This window comes from Oncorhynchus masou, unplaced genomic scaffold, assembly GCF_036934945.1.
Source record: "Oncorhynchus masou masou isolate Uvic2021 unplaced genomic scaffold, UVic_Omas_1.1 unplaced_scaffold_2192, whole genome shotgun sequence".
NCBI lineage: Eukaryota > Metazoa > Chordata > Actinopteri > Salmoniformes > Salmonidae > Oncorhynchus > Oncorhynchus masou.
In genome coordinates this window covers 28,856-52,600 of record NW_027008668.1, presented here as the reverse complement: position 1 = coordinate 52,600, position 23,745 = coordinate 28,856, and the positions used below count along the sequence as shown (strand labels likewise).

General features: G+C 46.0%; 2 protein-coding genes across 2 annotated transcripts; one reads left to right on the top strand and one right to left on the bottom strand.

The window, feature by feature from the left end:
* Positions 1-744: 744 nt before the first annotated feature.
* Positions 745-21,723, bottom strand: LOC135533071 (receptor-type tyrosine-protein phosphatase S-like). The gene is made up of 2 exons (XM_064960459.1): positions 21,507-21,723; positions 745-1,466 (listed from the first exon to the last, which is right to left on the bottom strand). Exons 1-2 carry the CDS (start codon positions 21,721-21,723, stop codon positions 1,273-1,275), a joined length of 411 nt encoding a protein of 136 aa, XP_064816531.1. The 3' UTR covers positions 745-1,272.
* A 724-nt stretch (positions 21,724-22,447) lies between these two features.
* On the top strand, positions 22,448-23,041 carry LOC135533070 (uncharacterized). The gene has a single exon (XM_064960458.1). The coding sequence runs from the start codon at positions 22,448-22,450 to the stop codon at positions 23,039-23,041; it is 594 nt and encodes a 197-aa protein (XP_064816530.1).
* Positions 23,042-23,745: the final 704 nt, after the last annotated feature.

Genomic DNA, 23,745 nt, shown 5'->3' with positions numbered 1-23,745 from the left:
GCCATTTTGGTTCGTGAGCACTACTTTCAAAACTACTGGCTGAGATTATACAAAAGCTTTAAGATGGACCTTTAATAGGGCTCCCGAGTGGTGCAGCTCAGGCACTGCATCTCAGTGTCCAGGCTGTATCACAACCGGCCGTGATTGGGAGTCCCATAGGGCAGCGCACAATTGGCCCGGCGTCGTCCGGGTTTGGCCGGGGTAGGCCGTCATTGTAAATAAGAATTTGTTCTTAACTGACTTGCCTAGTTCAATAAAGTTTAAATAATAATACTAATAGAGGAGTGGTAATATGGCATTAGTAACAGCAATAATGAAAAGGCAACTCCCTGACCCATTTTATAATGTAAGACTCGTGAATTATTTAGTGGGAACAAAGTTATCTGGTACACTGCCGGTACAAACTGAGCAGATATGTAAGGCATCTTTTTAAATATGCACAAAATAAATAACACATGTCTGAAGATGCATCTGCCTCGACAGGGATTCATTGTCTGTTAGAGTTAGTGGTAGGGTGTAACTTTTGTCTTCATCGCCTGTTTTGTAAGAAACTGAAATGTTTCGTCAGATTCATTGTTCTTCATATCGTCACAATTTCAGAACCCTAGCCCTTTAAATGACATATTTTTAAGACAGAATTCCAAAATAGTAATGTGGGAATTTTATCAATGGATAAAAGAAGAACAAGTAGAGAACAAGTCATTGTTTCTACTATAGCGGTGCTGTAGGCATCTTACTGCAGTTCAAAACCTCTTTTCTCCATCTGAAAGGAACACTGGGGTTGACATTTTGATTGGTCTGCACTAGGCTTTGTGACCCAATCAAAATCGGACTTACCGTCATATTCCTGTGCCTGAAAATGTCATCACATGTAATTTACAGCAAACACATTTAAACGCCTACTACAACTTTCACACACATACTTGACAAATGACTGACCACGTACTTGCTGGTCATAAAAGCATCCCTTTTCTATGTTGTATTTGCTATTTAGGGTAGATGGGGCTTTCAGAGAGGGAGCATATCAAGAGTAAAAGATACCAATTTGAACTAAACATTTTAACGGGGAGGGTTAGTTGGCAGGATACAGTTCAACACTCTCCACCATCACAGCGAGTTAAATGAACATTTACGGGGAACAATACTGGTATCAATGCCACAATAATTATATTACTAAGTCAGATTTTTCTACACAATAGTGCCCTATTTTAAGTTAAGGACTTGTATTTCCCCCCTGGTCACCATTTGTTAACATTTGACTTCGTAGTGCACTTAGACTGAGATTCCCTCTGGCAGCCATTTTTTGTCAACGGAGTAGAAGGTTTTCTGGCCTCCGGCACCTTGTTGCACCCTACCTCGCACATATAGGTTAGCAGGGGATGAGTAACGCACGCCTTCCACGTTAGACGCCACACACTCGTACTTCCCCTGGTCCGTCTCCTCGCTGTTCTCAATCTGCAGGGCGCCTGGGAAGGACAACACCCGACAAAGACAAGGAGACAGAGAGAGAGAGAGAAGAAGAGGGAGGGGAATAACAGTATTACTACTTCCATAATGGCAAGAGAGTAAGAAACCTTTTTAATGGAAAGTATCCCTCATACATTCCTCAGAGGGTTAAATACATAGAAATGTTTCTCCTAATACTAATGCATACTGCTGTGACAAGCAGTGTCCCACCCTAGCTTCGCTAACCCATGAACAAAATTATAATAATTACATTTGTGAAAAGTATACATTTGCTGTTAAATGTGGATGGAAAGGATACTCTGAAATGTTGTTCTCCTCAAACACCCAGGTGTGCCAGAGGTGTGATAGACATGCTGCTGAGAGGCTAAGATTGAATGTGGATCGACACATTGAATTCACTGAAGGAGTGTAGGGGGTCATTAGCAGATCTTCAGACAAATGGTTCATCAGTTCATGTCCTGAAGTGCTCTGCTTGCACAGCATCTCTATACTCGCTGCAGCCCCACCGCGGAAATAATAGCTAACATTAACCACGTTTCCATCCAGTGTTAATGCAAGTAAAAATCACAACATATTAAAACAATTAAAAATCACAGCATGTGTGATGGAAACAGGAAGTGTGGGTACATTTTGATAAACGTTGACGGATAATTTGTTCGTTCGACGTGGTGGAATCTTTTTGTGTCTGTAAAATTAATTGTGTGACAATTGCAATGGAGATTCCTTTAACAAATATTGATATAATAAAACATCATGTCGAAGTAAACTTCATGCCAGTATATGCTATGTTGTAGGCTACTACCACTACGATGTGGAAAAAACATTAAGGCAGTGTCACGACTTCTACCGAAGTCGATCCCTCTCCTTGTTCGGGCGGTGCTCGGTGGTCGACGTCACCGGTCTTCTAGCCTTCATTGATCCATTTTTCGTTTTCCATTGGTTTTGTCTTGTCTTCCTACACACCTGGTTTCAATCCCATTCATTACCTGTTGTGTATTTAACCCTCTGTTTCCCCTCATGTCTTTGTCAGAGATTGTTTGTTATTCAGTGTTGTTTTGTATTGGTGCGTGACGGGTCCTCGTACCCACTTTGTTTATTGTTACATTTAGTGTTTGGATGTTTCGTTTATCACTATTAAATAACTCCATTACACTCAGTTTGATTCTCCTGCACCTGACTTCCCTGCCACCTATACACACGATGTATTGGCATTCTTCTGTTGAAGGAGGAGTGGACCAAAATGCAGCGTGGTGGTTACTCATGTTTATTGATGAAAAATGACTAGACATGAAATAACTGAAACGTACAAAAACAACAGACGGAAACGTGAAAAAACTATACAGCCTATCTGGTGAAATTAAACACAGAGACAGGAACAATCACCCAAGAAACACTAAAAGAATATGGCTGCCTAAATATGGTTCCCAATCAGAGACAACGATAATCACCTGACTCTGATTGAGAACCGCCTCAGGCAGCCATAGACTACGCTATACACCCCACAAAACCCCAAGACGAAACACACCACAATAAACCCATGTCACACCCTGGCCTGACCCAATAAATGAAGATAAACATAATATATTTTGACCAGGGCGTGACACACGACTCTGACAGAATCTCTGACCAAATAATGATTGGGATTGAAACCAGGTGTGTAGGAAGACAAGACAAAACCAATGGAAAATGAAAAATGGATCAATGATGGCTAGAAGACCGGTGACGTCGACTGCCGAGCACCGCCTGAACAAGGAGAGGCAACGACTTCGGTAGAAGTGACAGGCAGATAAAATAAGTTATGATGTACTGTACTTCACGGTGGTTGTATGATGAACGGTGATGAGCTTAATGCAAATTTCTAATAAATATTGAGGGTTTAATTTGAATGCTGGTGACATGATGATTGATGTTTGGCTGCAATTATCAAATAGAAATGATATTGCTCTTTTCCATATTATTTATCACAGCATCTTTTTGGATAAAATATTTAGGTAATAGATTATGCATTTTACAATTAGGGTCCGGAATGTTAAAGCCAAAAAAGCTAATTTGTTTTTGTATACAATAACAAGAGCATTATCAGTTGACTTATTAGTGTGAAGCCATTCATGGAGATGAATACCCTCCGTGCGGCCGGTGGGTACGGGGGGAGGAAAGGTTATTTGAGGGAGGAAGTCGGGCCTACGAGGAGTCTTGATTAGATGGGGGAGCGGTATACTTTTTTGGCTGCACTTGCCCGCACTTACTCATATGATATCTTGAATTTACTGCACACAATAGGCTTAATTTATTGCACTTATAAGGTATTAGGTTTAGAGGAGTTATAAGGAACATTTTGGTTTTCTCATCTTTTATATTAGAAAGTCTGTAAGTCTTATATGCTCGAACAAAGAAGCATCCTTTTGTTTGTAAACTTGCAATCCGAAGTGCGACACTGCCATCATCTCTGCGGACGAGCAGTGAAGCCTGCAGTGAGCGTGTGTCCGAAATAGCCCCTCTCTCGCCAGGGCAGTGGTCATATTTATTGGATGGAATAGAGAAAATATGCCACTACACCATCGGTAGAGATGTTAATGCGATGAAAACACATTGAACTTCTGCTTTTTATTCGGTACATAGAAACTTAAGCCCCCAAAAAGTGTTTTGATGTGCTCTATGTCATCACGCACAGCAATTCATCCGCAACAAGTCAGTTTGATGGAAACACCTTGTGGCATAATGTGCATATTTTTGTATACACATTTGTTAAATATTGACATGAAAAAGTGTCGCTAATTGGATGGAACCCTAACTAGTGAGATCAGTCACTAAAGATATACCTTGAACCTTAGTACACGACAGGTGAAAGGTGACATGCAAAGCTCAGGTTCATGTTCAAGTCTTAATATTGGGAACTGAAGCGTGAGACTGGCTCAATCTAACACAGTAAACCGTTTGGAGAATAATGTGGATAGGAAAACGGAAGTAAAACTATGGGTGTCAAATGGTTCCTTGTTAACGCATGACGATGATATCATTAGGGTTTCTGCCTGGCTCGGCCCACTGACAGATTGCAGTCCCTGCCTGGCAAACAGAGCGCCGGCGCTCGTTAGAGTTTAGCCAAGGCACATCAATACGCCACTGGGCCTGCGCTCCTTTGCCAGAAACTACACCACAGACATATCATCGCAGAAAGCTAACACGTTAAAGTGCCCCTAACACTCAGGTGTAAACAGGTCCCTATAATCAGCTATGTGTTATACTACTTCCTCTACTCTGACAGCCTGCTTCAATGTCCACCTAGGATCTCTAGCTCAGATAATGTGCAGAGCATAAGAATAGACTATGAAACTAGATTACTTTAGAATTCTCGTCTTTATTTTTCCTTCTCCTCTCTCTTTCCCTCCAACACCTCAGATTGGCTCATCTCATGCCCAATGGGGAGTCCTATCTGGCATGGTGCTCACGTCCAGCAAACTGAAACCGTCTACCTGCATGAACGCAGGTGGTGGACCTGACATGGATCTGTTTGATGTGCGCTTGGCACAGCGAGTGCCAGAGCGCTGCAGGTGGGCTGCAGCGTGGTCAAAGGTCTCCTCAGTTGAACAGCAAGGAGGCTGTTGAATAAGAACCATGTGAAGTCCAACTCTGGGAAGAGACAGTTCCAGAAAAACATCTGCCAGTAGCAGCTCTGCATCCTCAGTTCTGGCATCTTTCAGCTATTTGATGGCTCAATAAAGCACTTGGGTTAAATAAACCATAAACTCTTAGGAAAAAAGGGTTCAAAGGTTTCTGCAGCTGTCCCCATAGGAGAACCCTTTTTGGTTCCAGGTAGAACCCTTTTTGGTTGTAGGTAGAACTCTTTTGTGGTCCATGTAGAACTCTATGTGGAAAGGCTTCTACATGGAACACAAAAGGGTTCTACCTGGAACCAAAAGGTTATCCTCTGGGTTCTACTGCAGATAGGGTGATTACAAAGGGAAATACATGCTCTTCCTGTGACCATAGATCTCTGCCCCTCTGATCAATGAAGTGCTTTAACAAAAGCAAATATGTACTTGACATTCCAGTCACTTGGCAGACGCTCTTATTCAGAGCAACTTCCAGTAGAACGCATACATGTTCACACTGGTTCCCCGTGGGAATCGATCCCACAACCCTACTGATGAACGCACCAGCTGAGCCACACAGTACAGTTGTATTTGTTTCTATATTTCTCTGAGAGTTCCTATACCAAAACGAATTGAACTAAAATCATTTTCTACCTAATAGCTACCGATGCCAACTAAAACATGAATTCTTAACCTTTCCCAAGCACACACAAACAATCAATTAGTATTATTGATTGTACGTGTAAAACCTCACTGATTCAAAGTGAGAGAATCTCAAGATGACTACACAAATCAGCAAAGTCTAATTAATTAAACACTAATTAAAATCAACGAGGGGCTCCTGTGGATTGAGTTTGTCAGTTGGAGGAGCGACTGAGTGAGTGTGTTTTATCTACGCTTCACTTCTTTAAGTAAGACTCTTTGCCAGGTGCCATCAGCTGGTTCTAGAGCCTGCAATGACTTCATTACATATTTGCAGCCATTATTTCAAAGTACATCTGACGAGTACAGAGTCCTTAAGCTGAGAAGAGCAGGCAAAATACCGACTTGATTCTATTTCAAGTCTCTTTTCTCCCTCCCCCCATCTGTCAGTCACTTTATTGTAAATTCACTTCCTGGAACAGAGATGGAAATATCTTGTCAAACTAATCAATGGTTTCTCATTGCATTCGTGCTATATATTTCATGCACTTCCTTTCTGTTGGGTAAGTCTGTTCAAATTGTGTCTGCCTGTGCCAAAGAACGTCATTATTGTATACAATGGTTTTAATTTCTATTCAAAAACCATTCGCATGAATCCACTGTGACAAAGACTCTCCGTCTCTATGCTTTCCCCTCTTCTTCAATATAATACATTGGTAATTTCAGTCTTTTTGACCAGGCAGTCCCTGGCCAACTGAGGGTACCGTCGTTAAAGACAATAGGGCCTAAAGCTCTTATTAACATGCTGGAATCCAAACAAAATGTCTTTGATGTTCAGTTCCTATCCACCCCCCTTCCCTTCCCTGACACACCACCCCATCCCTTCCCTCCTTCCCCTTAGTCTTTGGGTTTTTAATGACTATTTTCTGTGTATTTTGTATAATTGCACTCCGCCTGGCAGACTGTAGTTGGCAGTGTGTTCATGGCCATTGGCATTTTAAGACAGAAAAAAAGAACACAAAATAATAAAAGCTAATAAAAACTATCTCATGCCAGCAAGTGGCTGTGTGCACAAAGCTCCACATGGCCACACAAAGGGGGCTTACAGATAGAGACCTGCCATATATTTTTAAGATAAACAGCAATTTACAGTGACACTAGGAAAATGCCCCTGAAACACGTCACTAAAGATCACTTCCAGCAGGATTTGCGGCACGCCACGAACCCTCTCCAGCTGTGAAGCCTTGTCACAAGCACAACAATAATGACAGTAATAAAGTTTTCCGGGGCGCACGTCTACTTTGTTCAATCTCATTCGGGAAAAGGACGTGCTTGCCATACTATGCATTTAAAGGGCCATGTTCATAGCTGATTAGTCATAGAATCTATTGGTCGACCATTGAACAGTTTGTCACTGCTGAACTAGTTATAAATGAGACAGCTAATCGAAACTAGTGGTGTTGAGATGCTCTGGGCCTAGACACAACTATGTTCTATTGATACTACTACAATACCTGAGGCTCTTACTCCCAAATATACCCAAATTGCCTGGCTCATCCAAAAATACATCCCTTTCCATGACATGCCTCTCTCAACTCCCCTCAGACAACCACCTCACCTCACCCCCACCACACAACATCATCACTAGAGGAATGGGGGGAAGTGATGGGGGTTTTAGACAGTCAAACACACACTAGTGTATTAGGACAAAAGAGAGAGGGAGATGACAAAGGAGAGAGGGAGAGGGGGAGGGAGAGAGGGAGATGACAAAGGAGATGACAAAGGGAGAGGGGAGAGGGAGAGAGGAGAGACAAAGAGATGACAAAGGAGAGAGGGAGATGACAAAGGAGAGAGGGAGATGACAAAGGAGAGAGGGAGAGGGGGAGGGAGAGAGGGAGATGACAAAGGAGAGAGGGAGATGGGGAGGGAGAGAGGGAGATGACAAAGGAGAGAGGGAGAGGGGGAGGGAGAGAGGGAGATGACAAAGGAGGAGGGAGAGAGGGAGAGAGAGGAGAGGGAGAGAGGGAGAGGGGGAGGGAGAGAGGGAGATGACAAAGGAGAGGGGAGAGAGAGGGAGAGAGGGAGGGAGAGAGAGAGGGAGAGAGGGAGAGAGAGAGGGAGAGAGGGAGAGAGGGAGGGAGGGAGGGAGGGTAAGGGAGTGGAGGGGTCTGGCACAGAAAGATGATTAATTCCAGAAAGTGCCCGCGGCCACAGGCTGCACACCCTATTGCCGATTATGTGCAGGCTTGGCCATGTGAACCCCTCCAGTCCCATTTGGGTAATTCAATTATTGCGGGCTGGCAGGCCCTGATTGATTTGTTTAGGAGATCAACAAGATGGCTGGCTGTAGTTTAACACTGCTTGGAGAGCTTGTCCAGGCCTGGTAGTGGAACAGGAGAGAGATTCTCGCATACTGCCTTTTCTCTTCTACTCTGATCAATTCTCATCCTTCTCATTGGTACTCTGCACTTATTATTTGTCCTCTTTTCAACATCCTCTCTCACCTAATTTTCTCATAGACATATCTCTGTTCATTTAAAGCCACACCTTTAAATACTTTACAACTAATTCAGACTACTGGGAAAAAAATGCTTTCCAAACTGAGTTACGAACGGTGACACGTGTACTTTCGAGAGAGAGAGAGAGAGAGAGAGTATCCAGAGAGAGAGATGAGAGAGACAGAGTTCTCAGATGAGAGGGAGTGAGTGAGGTAGGGAGTCACTGCCTTCCTACAGGCCAGTTCTCAAGTTCACTGCCTTCCACCACCAGTTCTCAGCGTTGGAGAGCACGGCCAGTTCTCAGGTAGGGACTGCCTTCCTAGAAGTTCCAAAGAGAGTTCTCAGGTAGGGAGTTCACTGCCTTCCTACAGGCCAGTTCTCAGGTAGGGAGTTCACTGCCTTCCTACAGGCCAGTTCTCAGGTAGGGAGTTCACTGCCTTCCTAAGGCCAGTTCTCAGGTAGAGTCACAGGCAGTTCTCAGTCTTTGAATAAGTTCAGGCCAGTTCTCAGGTAGGGACAAGTTCTCAGACAGGCCAGTTCTGTCCAAATTCTCAGGTGTCTCCTTCCTCAGGCCAGTTCTCAGTCATGCCTTCCTACAGGCCAGTTCTCAGGTAGGGAGTTCACTGCCTCCACCACCACCACAAGGTCGTTGGACATGAGCACGCCAGGCCAGTTCTCAGGTAGACTCCTGCCTTCCTACAGGCCAGTTCTCAGGTGATGCCAATGTTGTCACCCAGTCCATCTGGCAGGCCAGTTCTCAGGTAGGGAGTCCACTGCCTTCCTACAGGCACAGTTCTCAGGTCTCTCATTCTCAAACCTGTTATGAAGGTAGGTAGGGAGTTCACTGGCCAGTTCCTACAGGCCAGTTCTCAGGTAGGGAGTTCACTGCCTTCCTACAGGCCAGTTCTCAGGTAGGGGGGAGTCCACTGCCTTCCTACAGGCCAGTTCTCAGGTAGGGTTCACTGCCTTCCTCAGGCCAGTTCTCAGGTAGGGAGTTCACTGCCTTCCTACAGGCCAGTTCTCAGGTAGGGGGAGTTCACTGCCTTCCTACAGGCCAGTTCTCAGGTAGGGAGTCCACTGCCTTCCTACAGGCCAGTTCTCAGGTAGGGTCCAGTCCACTGCCTTCCTACAGGCCAGTTCTCAGGTAGGGAGTTCACTGCCTTCCTTCAGTTCTCAGGTAGGGAGTTCAGGCCAGTTCTCAGGTAGGGAGTCCACTGCCTTCCTACAGGCCAGTTCTAGGGAGTCCAGGGCCAGTTCTCAGGTAGGGAGTTCACTGCCTTCCTACAGGCCAGTTCTCAGGTAGGGAGTCCACTGCCTTCCTACAGGCCAGTTCTCAGGTAGGGAGTCCACTGCAGTTCTTCCTGCCTTCCTACAGGCCAGTTCTCAGGTTCCTTCCTACAGGCCAGTTCTCAGGTAGGGAGTTCACTGCCTTCCTACAGGCCAGTTCTCAGGTAGGGAGTTCACTGCCTTCCTACAGGCCAGTTCTCAGGTAGGGAGTTCACTGCCTTCCTACAGGCCAGTTCTCAGGTAGGGCCAGTTCTCAGGTAGGGAGTCCACTGCCTTCCTACAGGCCAGTTCTCAGGTAGGGAGTCCACTGCCTTCCTACAGGCCAGTTCCTACAGGCCTTCCTACAGGCCAGTTCTCAGGTAGGGAGTTCACTGCCTTCCTACAGGCCAGTTCTCAGGTAGGGAGTTCAGTTCCACAGGCCAGTTCTCAGGTAGGGAGTCACTGCCTTCCTTTCCTACAGGCCAGTTCTCAGGCCAGTTCTCAGGGACTGCCTTCCTACAGGCCAGTTCTCCTGCCTTCCCACAGGCCAGTTCTCAGGTAGTCCACTGCCTTCCTACAGGCCAGTTCTCAGGTCCACTGGTCACAGTTTTGGAGTTTTCTTCCTAGGCCAGTTTTTTAACCCTTTCAATACACAAAGAGGTAAATCCTTCCTACAGGCCAGTTCTCAAGGGAGTCAAGCCAGTTCTCAGGTAGGCAGTCTATGTGCCACATTATCTGTTTCTCAGGTAGGGTAAATGGCTTACAGAGGGACATTACTGTTCTGTGGAGCTGACATCCAGAGATCACCACTTCTTAAACCTAAAAAACAGGTGGTACAGTCCATCACCCCTCCTCCCACTCCTTTTGGTTCAGCCTCGTTCCCACCACCCGTTTGCTTTGATATCCCCACAAACCACCTGTATCCCTAGAAATCACCTCAGGCAGTTGTGGTGGAGCTGCCAGTAGAACTCCAGTGATGAGGGGAAATCTCCGTTGTGGATCGCTGATCTCATGATGTAAATGAAAAAGTTCATAAGTCACGCTCACTTTTGTTCACCGCAATTTGATTTATGGGGGCATGGTTCTTGGTTTACGGGTAAGGCTCTGTTTGCGTGGTTCAAGGATTTCTCCTTCATGGAATGTGGAGTAGTTGCATTTTGTTTAATGTCTATTGGTTCTCTCATGTATGTCAATGAAAAGATATGGCAGAGGAATATATTTAACCGCTGAATACGAGCATCACCTCAGAATTATAGAGCTAAAAAGTAAGGAAACAAACAAAAACATCAACTAGTTGGTCATAATAACATCCCGAACACCCATTCCTGCCTACCACTATTGGCCCATTCCCCCAAAATATGAGGTGAAATACTGACAGAGAAATGGGATGTTTACCTACCTGCTTATCCCTGTAAAGAAAGCAATTTTATTACAAACACAGGAAAGATTACTTTAAAACAATACAGTAAAAATATCAACCTTGGTGAGAAATTGCATCAATTGTGCCCAAGCTTGATTATCGAGAAGACGGATGGGATGAACATTCCGCCGTGGTAGCAATTATATCCCAAAAAGTTCCTGTGTTACATTCAACTGTGACATCCTCTCCCTTACAGTCTATCATTTGGTTTGGAAAATACATCTTGTATGCTGTTTAATGCAGTGGCCACAGCCATTTTAGAGACACCCATCGCCTATTTCCGTTCTAGACCACGTCACACTGCAGCAACTGGGGAAGGAAATCAAATGTAATTTATGCCCGTTTTTTATGACATTCTGGGAGTGTCTCCTGCCACGACTCATTAGGAGGTTGAGCAGAGGCTGAACATTAACATACATAATGTGGTCATAGCAACGGGAAAGGATATAAGGGCGGACAGAGCATTCATTAACCTGGCGAGAAAAACAAATACCCCTGTAAAACTCACTTCAACATCTCCAAACATTTGAAATGTCAGTGTCAAAAGCAAACAACCACCTCTAATAACCCCAACCACCCTTAATAACCCCCAAACCACCCCTGATAACCCCTAAACACCCTTAAACCACCCCTGATAACCCCTAAACACCCTTAAACCACCCCCAATAACCCGACCACCCTTAAACCATCCCTAATAACCTCAAACCACCCCTAATAACCACCAACCACCCCGAATAACCCCAACCACCCTTAAACTATCTATAATAACCCTCAACCCACCCCGAAATAACCCCCAAACCACCCCTAATAACCCCAAAACACCCTTAAACCACCCCTAATAATCCCCATCCACCATCCTTCTCCCCCCAACCAGCCCTAATTACCCCCAACCACCATCCTTCTCCCCCCAACCACCCCTAATAACCCCCCCCCTCAACCATCCTTCTCCCCCAACCATCCTTCTCCCCCAACCATCCCTAATAACCCCCAACCATCATTCTCCCCCAACCACCCCTAATAACCCCCCAACCACCATCCTTCTCCCCCAACCACCCCTAATAACCCCCAACCACCATCCTTCTCCCCCAACCACCCCTAATAACCCCCCAACCATCCTTCTCCCCCAACCACCCCCCCCAACCATCAATAACCATCCTCCCCCAACCACCCCTAATAACCCCCAACCACCATCCTTCCCCCAACCACCCCTAATAACCCCCTAACCACCATCCTTCTCCCCCAACCACCCCTAATAACCCCTCAACCACCATCCTTCTCCCCTCAACCACCCCTAATAACCCCCAACCATCCTTCTCCCCCAACCATCCTAATAACCCCCAACCATCCTTCTCCCCCAACCACCCCTAATAACCCCCCAACCATCCTTCTCCCCCAACCACCCCTAATAACCCCCCAACCACCATCCTTCTCCCCCAACCACCCCTAATAACCCCCAACCATCCTTCTCCCCCCAACCACCCCTAATAACCCCCCAACCACCATCCTTCTCCCCCCAACCACTATCCTTCTCCCCCAACCACCATCCTTCTCCCCCAACCACCCTCATAACCCCCTACCATCCCTAATAACACCCCAACCACCATTTTCCTCCTGCTAAACACCCATCGCTCCACCAGATTGCAATTTTTCCGGTAATTCTCACATTCAAGAGGTAAACAAACACAAAACACACACACACACACACACACACACACACACGCACACACACACACAAACACACACACACACACACACACACACACACACACACACACACACACACACACACACACACACACACACACACACACACACACACACACACACACGCACGCACACACAAACAATTGCACGGCAAGGATGGAATGAAACAAAAAATACGAAAAAAACCAGATACACACACGTAGACAAGGACACAGAGGACAAAAAGATGACCGTTCGCTGGTAATAGCGAAGTCTTGATTTGTTTTGGAGAAGGCTAGCTCAGTTTAGTCACTTCATTTGAATAAGAACGGACTCAATCTGGTTAGATAAGAGGTCAAGGTTCAGTTGTGTTGTTAGTTATAGTCTTACCTCGGATGGGGGTACCCTCTGGAAGAAGAGATACAAAACAACAGTTTAGTTCAAGATTAACGTTAGTAGGTGTTATTTGTTTTTATAAATCAACCAGTTCTTTGCTTATTGGCCGTCATGATCAAAGTGTTTTAGAGGTTTTTTTAATCAACGGAACTTGTTCATTGGGACTTGAAAGACCTCCCACTGCTGGTCTCACAAAGGAACAGAAGGTTGGTATGATGGGCACACTCTTATCCCCTTCTCTCCTCCTCGCCCTCTCTTCTCCTCCCCTCTCCTTTCTCTCTCCTCCTCCTCTCCTCTCTTACTCTCCCTCTCTCCTCTCCCATCCTCAGCCATATTAAGGCGGGAACACAAAGCAGCATCTGAGCTTGGAGAGAGGCTCAGTTGACAGCCCTGGTACCAGACTACCAGGACTCTGTAGCAGAGAGGCTGGCCAGAGGCACTATAATAGGCATGTGGATGGCACCTAATTGGGGGGTAGTGTGGCTCTCCTGAGTTGCTACCAAACCTAGGTCCCCCTGAAATGGGGACTTGAGTGGGAAGAGGGTCAACCTCCTAGTATATTATTCATTTTCTTTCATACCCTCTCACTAGTCCTCTTAGTCTCTGCCATTGTATGTCATTTTACTCAACAATTTTGCTCTCGTTTTCACTCAGGCTCTCTTCTTTCCCTCTCACACTCTTGCCCTCTCTGATGCTCCTCCTCTTGTCTGTGACTCTCTGATGCTCCTCCTGTTGTCTGTGCCTCTCTGATGCTCCTCCTGTTGTCTGTGCCTCTCTGATGCTCCTCCTGTTGTCTGTGCCTCTCTGATGCTCCTCCCGTTGTCTGTGCCTCTCTGATGCTCCTCCTGTTGTCTGTGCCTCTCTGATGCTCCTCCTGTTGTCTGTGCTGTGCTCCTCCTGTTGTCTGTGCCTCTCTGATGCTCCTCCTGTTGTCTGTGCCTCTCTGATGCTCCTCCTGTTGTTGCCTCTCTGATGCTCCTCCTGTTTTCTGTGCCTCTCTGATGCTCCTCCTCTTGTCTGTGCCTCTCTGATGCTCCTCCTGTTGTCTGTGCCTCTCTGATGCTCCTCCTCTTGTCTGTGCCTCTCTGATGCTCCTCCTCTTGTCTGTGCCTCTCTGATGCTCCTCCTGTTGTCTGTGCCTCTCTGATGCTCCTCCTGTTGTTTGTGCCTCTCTGCTGCTCCTCCTGTTGTCTGTGCCTCTCTGATTCTCCTCCTATTGTCTGTGCCTCTCTGCTGCTCCTCCTGTTGTCTGTGCCTCTTTTGCGCTACTTTGTGCCACTCTTGCTCACCCTCCCTCCCTCCCTCTCTGTATGAGGAGGAATAGCAAACTGACAGTGCTCTGCCCTGGGCTACCCCCTGAGAGTTCCGCCAGGGAGGCTCCAGCCCAGCGGAGGTGCCCTACTTAGTGCCGAGCCCGCGGTACACAGCGCAAGAAGGGGTTAAAGGTTAATGCAGCCTGTTGTGAATGACTCTACATCACTGACCTGTGTACCATTGTGACTATAGGGAGCTACAATCACAGACACAAACCCCTGTCTTTCATAGCAGTGCAGAGAACCTAAGTGTGTAAGCCATGTTGGAACTGAAGATGTGATTTATAATGGATTCTGTTCTAGGGTTGCTCTTCCTCCTCTGGGTTCCGAGTGCTTCTTTGTTTTGCCAGCAGTGGGGAGGTGTGAATGTTGAGCTTGACTGTTTTGACTGTTTTTTTGAATCTCTAAGGATGTTACATCCCTAGAAATATGGATACCATGGCTAAACTGCAACACATGGCATTCTTTTTTTAAATGCTCATATCAGACATATCCAATCACACAGAAAGGGGATCAGGGTTTGGGACTGTTAAGTTGTTAGAGTTGGAGTTCAAGGACAGCAAGAAGCTTGTGGGTTTATTTGTTCTCTGAAGTCAGAATATTAGTTAGGAGTAAGGAGTTACTAGTTAAGGTTTGGTTAGGTGGGGTTAGGTTAGGTTAAGGTTAGGTTAGATTAAGGTTAGGTTAATAAAGCAGGTTTGTGGATCCTGAGTATTAAAGAGGGTGGATCCTGAAGATCATTTATAGAAAACAATGAAAGAAAAGAAATAGGAAGGGAACAGAAAGAGAATGGGAAAGGACCAGGAAGAGAACAGGAAGGGAACAGGAAAGGACCAGGAAGAGAACAGGAAGGGAACAGGAAAGGAACAGGAAGAGAACAGGAAGGGAACAGGAAAGGACCAGGAAGAGAACAGGAAGGGAACAGGAAAGGACCAGGAAGAGAACAGGAAGGGAACAGGAAAGGAACAGGAAGGGAACAGGAAAGGACCAGGAAGAGAACAGGAAGGGAACAGGAAAGGACCAGGAAGAGAACAGGAAGGGAACAGGAAAGGAACAGGAAGGGAACAGGAAAGGACCAGGAAGAGAACAGGAAGGGAACAGGAAAGGAACAGGAAGGGAACAGGAAAGGAACAGGAAGGGAAATAATAATTGTAGGTTTCATCCTTCTATCAGAGCCTAAGCGAAGGAATGCCCTGTTATTTTTATTCTCTGAAAATGAGGAAAAATCCTTAAATTCAGGGCTCAATTGACTAACAATGCCACTCTTCATAAATTGAACACTGAAGGGCTCGGGTCAAGCTTAACCACTAAGGATGATGAAAATCACCAAGTGCAGCACCGGTTCAGATCCACCTTCCTTATTACAGTATACACACGCAAGTCATAAACTCTGATTTTAAGCTCCGGTGAACTGTGGCTTAATCAGCTTATGTGGGAGTGACCCAAATGTACCTCCACGGCCAAAGACCTTCTGCCAGCAGTGTGGCGTCATTGACGCTGCATAATGCCCCCAACCTTGTGTATGAAATCCTTCTACATGGTTGTGGATGCGGCTAGCTGTCCAGAGGCTATGCCAATCTGGCCAGAGACCGGGTCCATCTGGGTTGGAGATGGAGGGAGTGTGTGTGTGTGTGTGTGTGTGTGTGTGTGTGTGTGTGTGTGTGTGTGTGTGTGTGTGTGCGTGTGTGCGTGTGTGTGTGTGAGTGTGTGTGGGGGGGGGGTAGGCCAAGTGCCAGGGTTTGACCCCCTCGGATGTCTGGATGACCTTCTCGTTTCCATGGAGACCTCTCTGGGCTCCTGGCTCCCTGGATGTTAGAACACATCTGTCCATCTGAATCAGGCCATCTCCTGCTGCTCTACTCTTGGCCCATGGATGACCTCTGTGATGTTCAGTGTATCTGTGCTGGGTGTATGCACATGTGTTTCTGAGCATGTGTGTGTGTGTGTGTGTGTGTGTGTGTGTGTGTGTGTGTGTGTGTGTGTGTGTGTGTGTGTGTGTGTGTGTGTGTGTGTTGTGTGTGTGTGTGTGTTTCTGAGCGTGTGTGTGTGTTTCTGAGTGTGTGTGTGTGTGTGTGTTTCTGAGTGTGCATTTATGAGTGTGTGTGTGTGTGTGTTTTCTGTGTTTCTGAGCGTGTGTGTGCGTGTTTCTGAGCGTGTGTTTCTGAGCGTGTGTGTGTGTGTGTGTGTGTGTGTGTGTATTTCTGAGTGTGTGTGTGTGTGTTTCTGAGCGTGTGTGTGTGTTTTCTGAGTGTGTGTGTGTGTGTTTCTGAGTGTGTGTGTGTGTGTGTTTCTGAGTGTGTGTTTATGAGTGTGTGTGTGTGTGTTTGTGTGTTTCTGAGCGTGTGTGTGTGTGTTTCTGAGCGTGTGTTTCTGAGCGTGTGTGTGTTTCTGAGCGTGTGTGTGTGTGTGTTTCTGAGCGTGTATTTCAGAGTGCTTCTGTGTGTTTTTCTGAGCGTGTGTGTGTGTGTACATAGATGCACACAGCTCACGTGGAGCGCCAAACCATCCAGTATCTTGAGAAAGATTTGGGTCATATTCCAAACCTAATAATAAAAAGAGACCAAATAAAGACCTCATTCTTTATGAATATGTATGTATCCCACCTTCCCTCTCTCTACCATTTTTTATTGTTCTCTCCCTTCTCTCGTGATAATCTGCTCAGGCTGACAAGACCAGCGAGGGCCCGGGGTCAGGAGCAATGGGTACAGGCGAGAAATGTCAGTCCTCTTCCACACCTCAAAAAGGAGCTCACCTCGGGGACTCTACACGCAAATATCAGCACAGCAGTCAGTATGGACCTGGCATATCCATCCAGCCAGCACCAGCACCGTCTCCAGAGGCTCAACAGTACACGAGTCGCATCCAAATGAAGGACTTTTTGCGTGTTTTGTATGTTTTGTGTTGCTAAAAAGCCACATTGTTAAGGTGTGAGGTGTACATGGTAAACACACCAGCGTGGGTGTATGGTCCTGGGATGGTGGTGTGTGTTTGTGAGGAAGGGGTGTAGGAGAAAGCCGTCCCCCCACCCACGTTAGGGATCAATCCCACAATCCTCCCCGGCTTAAGTCTGCCTGCAGTTAAATCAAGTACCACAGTAACAGCCAACCACAGGGAAAGAAAAGCCCCTACTCAAGAAGTTTAACCACCTTCCCATATTTTTCCCTCAGCGTTTAAAGTCTCCAAGGTTACTGCTGGGAGCGTCCGGAGTGGTGTTCACACACCTTGGTAAGTTCCCACATGTGACTGACTCAAAGATGTCTGACACCAAAACTAATGAAGACTTCAAACAAACAGAGGAGAGGCATGGGATACTAGGTAGAGGAAATAAATTCAACCAAACTAAAGAAAGACACCCCCCCCCCCCACCAAAGAGAGAAACAATTGTGAAGTATTTATTCAACCTTGAGCACGTCTGCTCCATTCCTTTTGGAAAGGGGAGATTAAACAAAATAAGCGTTCAGCTGCTCAACTGGAAATGATGGCAGCTGAGGGGGTTCGAGCGCGGCAGGCCTTTTTCTCATCAGCATAAACGAGGCTTGCTGGTAAACTGGGATCTCCAGTAACAACAGCTAGCCGTCTTCACAGGTAAAATCGCTATAATAGACCTTCATATTTAAAAACAAAAGAGGCAAAGAAGACTTGTTTCTCTCACAGACAACTAAAGGCAAGAATTTTAATGTTTTCAATGCCCCAAATTATAACAGATATGATCAAAAAGCAGGCCTCAGATAAAATCTGAAGTGTGGAAATGTGGTAAAAAAAAAATGAACAAAAATGTAGAGACCCGATCCATAACACATAATGTGACATGAGTTGGAGTTTTGTTACACAGTGGGGGAGCATTGGGCAGCAGGAAAAGATTCCTTGAGAAAACATTTGGCTAAGGAGGGAAGGTTGAGCTGGCCACAATGTGGGGCTGGAGGGTTCAGCCACACAACTCTCCTGCAGCGCCCCCCAAAGTCTGGAAACAACTCCAGTTCACCCCGTCACTACTACACCTTCCTGCCTTTATGGAACGAAGACTTGTTTTTGTGCAAATTCTCAGGGTCATTGAAGCCCTCGACTGTGTGCTTTCTCATGTGTGGCCAACAGAGGTTCACTGTGTGTGTGTGTGTGTGTGTGTGTGTGTGTGTGTGTGTGTGTGTGTGTGTGTGTGTGTGTGTGTGTGTGTGTGTGTGTGTGTGTGTGTGTGTGTGTGTGCGTGTGCGTGTGCGTGTGTGTGTGTGTGTGTGTGTGTGTGGGGCAAAGTCATATTTGTCTGGTCATAAACTACAAGATTTCTAGGTAACCTTCATCTAATTAATACCAGTATACTAATCTAACTAATACCAGTATACTAATCTAATTAATACCAATATACTAATCTAACTAATACCAGTATACTAATCTAATTAATACCAGTATACTAATCTAACTAATACCAGTATACTAATCTAATTAATACCAGTATACTAATCTAATTCATATCTATACTAATAATTAATACCAGTATACTAATCTAATTAATACTATACTAATCTAATTAATACCAGTATACTAATCTAATTAATACCAGCATACTAATCTAATTAATACCAGTAACTAATCTAATTCATATCAGTATACTAATCTAATTAATACCAGTATACTAATCTAATTAATACCAGTATACTAATCTAATTAATACAGTATACTCATCTAATTAATACCAGTATACTAATCTAATTAATACCAGTATACTAATCTAACTAATACCAGTATACTAATCTAACTAATACCAGTATACTAACCTAATTAATACCAATATACTAATCTAATTAATACCAATATACTCATCTTATTGTCCAATTCTAGACAACAGCATGTGAAACTGTCTACACAGATGGTGAACGTAGCTTGGAGAGGCTGGTTCCTGTTGGTGAGAAGTGGATGAGAGGTGTGTGGAACACACACACCACACATCTCAGGTTCTTCTCCTTGTTTCACCGTTCTACTTGAATCTGGGAGCCAAAGACGGTTCACATAGTGGGCGGGAAAGGATACAAGTAAAAAAGGAAGGGTAGGAAAGGGACAAAGAGAAGAGGAGAGGGAGGAAGGACGTGGGAGAGAGGATGTGGGGCATGCATTTTAAAAGTAGTTAAAATGCCATCTGCTTCAGGGACAATGGGGATGTTTGTGGACTTAGTAAGACACTTACCAAAGGCTTCTGAAAATCATAATGGAACAGAAAAACAAATAGAAAAAAGGAAAAACAGAACAATTAATTTGAGGGTTTAGGTGCTGCTAGCAGTACCACCTAGAGTGCTGGAATGACACTGTTCAGGTGGGACTTTTATGACCCCAGAATGTGATTATTACATGACATTTTACACACAAAAATGTACTATTTCACACAGGCGTTCAGGCAGCAAGAGGTTAACATTAAGTACATGTACCCCTTCTTGACTTGTGCGTAGAACTGTGGCAAGTTTGCGATCATTTAAAAAAACATCTTATTTATTTAAAATACTGGCTTTATTACTTGGGGATGCTACTTGTCAAAACGTACATGCTTTATTCAGTGTATAATGCCAAGGGGTAAAACATCTAGGATGCATATCAGGGGCAAGGTATTTACCAAAGTGTTGAGAAAATTGGAGGAAAAAAAACACTTTAATTATTAAATAGTGTTCAACTTCAGGTTAGAGAATGAGTTATTTGGTTTTAGTTCCATTTTGCTATTGTTATTGGTATGACCTGAGAACTGTGTTGTGGGTCAGATAGAGGTCGTTGATGTCTGCATGACGTGCATTCAGTGACAACAGTATCTCGTCGGACAGACAAACGACAGATAGACACAGTGAGGCAATCCGCTCTGAGTGTAAAAAAACGCAGACGCACAGCAAAAGAAATAAAGGCATTGGTGGAACAGAGAAACAGGTGAGAGACGCAAACAGGGGGGTTTAGACACGTACGACATCAGACTACTCAGCAGGAGAAGATCCAGTAGCAACCCAACCAGCTTTCTCTGTAACTCGCTGAGCTTCACGGATGAATAACAGCAGCAACAAGCAAAACACTCATACATCTCAGGATATGTCTAATATGTCAAGACTAATCACGTTTCTGTATGCATGTTTGTCCGTACAACCTTTAAAAGCCCAATGAGTAATAATAATAATAAGCCCCCCTGTCGTCACAGCACAGGATGAAGCTGAACGAGTGCTAAAACCAGCTGTAGACCCTAGACATTAATTACATAGTTGGAAGAAAAACTCAGCTTCATAGGAATCCCTCATGGGGGACTGCTGTCCTCAGATAGGGAAGTCAAGAGCATTTTACACGCAACCTCAGCATCTCCAAAGCACTCCATGAGCTCCTGATACCCCCACAGAGAAACCCCCTGTAACACCAAGACACGGAGCGCTCAGAAAGTTGTACGACATCATCTAAATGAGTGAACACTTTTTCCTTTTGTTGCCACCATGGAATTTCTTGGGGTGAATTTCAAGTGGATGTTTTTAGCTGAAATTTGCTCACTTCCTACGAGCCAAAGGTCCTAGAAAACAGCTATTTGCTTATATTTATCACAAATCGAGCGTTTTAGAGTGCGCTTCGCAAGGACCACATCTAGGGCAAGAACTCAGTTGAGACAGACTATTTATTTGGAGTTAGCAGCTGCAAATCAAAATAGGATGTATTGCATTTTTCTGATGGTGACACATTGTCAACCCAAAAGATCTACCCACTGTTGCCTGGGACCACTTTAATTATATATATTGTTAGACTTTGCTGCACTGGGTCTCTCTCATTAAGGTTTAATCAAGGGCTACGAGATCACACCTACACTTACAGTACTGAGGGGGAGAAAACTAGACCAAGCTCTGTTTCTCTCTATTCCAAATTTCTGGGACCCATTGAATATTTTTTGGGACCTTTCCTCAATCAGATCTTCTGAGCAGAATCAAGCCCAAATCATCCACCCAGTCACGTGTATCAATCATAATGTTTCAGGGCTAAACTATAGCACTCACAAATGGATTCATGGCTGCTCACCCTTTTGCATTTAAAAAGCAACCAGTTGCAGCTGAAGGTGTAGCTAAGCAACCAGGGCAGCTGAAGGTGTAGCTAAGCAACCGTGGCAGCTGAAGGTATAGCTAAGCAAACGTGGCAGCTGAAGGTGCAGCTAAGCAACCAGGGCAGCTGAATGTGTAGCAAAGCAACCAGGGCAGCTGAAGGTATAGCTAAGCAACAGATTACACCATTTCATTACCTGAGCGCAGCTGTTTGATTCGCCCGTTACTTGCGTTGGGGTCTATGGGCAGAAAGTCCTTAAACCAGGTGATTTCTGGGTCGGGGTTGCCGCTGGCAGCACAGAGCATGGTGGCCGTCCGGGTCCGCTCGACCACCTTCAGCTGGGGACCCATGTCTATGTTGGGGAATCCTCCCGGGAGCAAGTCCTCTGTAGAAGGGAGAAAGGAAAAAGACATGGTTATTGGTGTCGGTTAAGTTAATTCACCAGTTACTCTGCTACTGCAGTAGCACTACTCCATAGCGAGTCTAAATAAGTGTTTATCAACCAGAACACTTTTAGGTACTTGGTAAAACACAAATTAATGTCCTGCTTTAATGTTCCCTGAGAGCCACAAGAGGGATCACTATATCCATTCTAACACAGCTCCATCCAAATACCATTCCTTACACATAGGGAACAAAATTGCATGAGAGATATGCCAAAATGAAATCCTCTCTCCCTTGAATATCATGATTGTGTGTCGTAACTGTAACCTGCAATTTACAGTGGCCATTCACCCTCCATTAGTTCCAACCAGATATCCTCATCTGAATCGGTTTAGATAACAGCAGACAGCTACACCTCTACAGCCCGAGATTACGCTGGGCGCAGAGACAACTCGGATAAACCAATAAAGCAGATGAGGATCATCTTGATGAGGCCAGAAAACAGCAGTCCTCTGTGTCCTGAGAAGTCCCGACCTCAAGCAGGAGACGTCGGAACCCAAGGAGGGGAAAAGCAAACCAGAGACACCTGCTTCTGACTTCCTCGTTCTAAACAGGTTTACTGGGCTAAACCAATCAGAGGAGACACGCAGCAGCCCACACAAACGAAGCCAACCAATCAGAATACAACGCCTGAATCTCAAGTACCTGTGAGTGAGTACTCAAAAACATCTAAAACAACAGTTTGTGCCACTCATGTACCACCAACCCCACCCCACCACACCCAACCCTACCCTACCCCACCACACACCACCACACCCAACCCTACCCCACCAAACACCACCACACCCAAACCCCCTCAACCCCATCCCACCACACCCAAACCCCATCCCACCACACCCAACCCCACCCAACCACACCCAACCCCAGTTCACCACACCACACCCAACCCCACCACACGCCACCACACCCAACCCTACCCACCACACACCACCACACCAAACCCTCCTCAACCCCATCCCACCACACCACACCCAACCCCACCCAACCACACCCAACCCCACTCCACCACACCCAACCCCACCACACGCCACGCCACCACACCCAACCCTACCCACCACACACCACCACACCAAACCCTCCTCAACCCCATCCCACCACACCCAACCCCACCCAACCACACCCAACCCCACTCCACCACACCCAACCCACCACACCACACCCAACCCCACTCCACTCCATCACACCACACCCAACCCCCTCCACCACACCACACTCAACCCCATCCCACCACACTCAACCCCACTCCACCACACCACACCACACCCAACCCCATCCCACCACACCTAAAACCACCCCATAACACCTACCCCCACTCCACTCCACTCCACCACACCTAACCCCACACCACACCACTACACCAAACCCCACCCCACCAGACTCCACCACACCTAATCCCACACCATACCACTACACCCATGCCCCACCTAATCCCACACCACTCCACCACACCTAACCCCACCCCACACCACCAGACCCCACCACACCCCACCCACCACACTCTACCCAACCCCATCACTCAACCCCACACCCCACCACACTCCGCCCCACTCCACCCAACCCCATCACTCAACCCCTCCACACTCAACCCCACACCCCTCCACACTCCACCCAACCCCACCAGACCACACCCCCACCCAAACTCACTCCACCCTACCCCACACTCCACCACACCCAACCCCACTCCGCCATACCATACCCCACACCACACGGCTAAGATTAGAGGAGTGCCCAAAGGAGTGCTCTGTCTATCACCACTGGTCTTTCCATAAAGAAACAATCGTAACACGAGCCACAGCACACTTTCGATCAGGGAAGGTAACATTCAACACTTGTAGGCTAATTATCCATTCAGTCATTGTACACTGCGGCAACTTAGCAATTACTGTACTTGATCATGCAAGCTGAACGAATTAAGCGCTATCGAGCAACAAGGGGCTAGTTAGCGCTTCTTAACTAGCAGTGCCCTTCCAAAGCTAAGTGTTATTAGCATG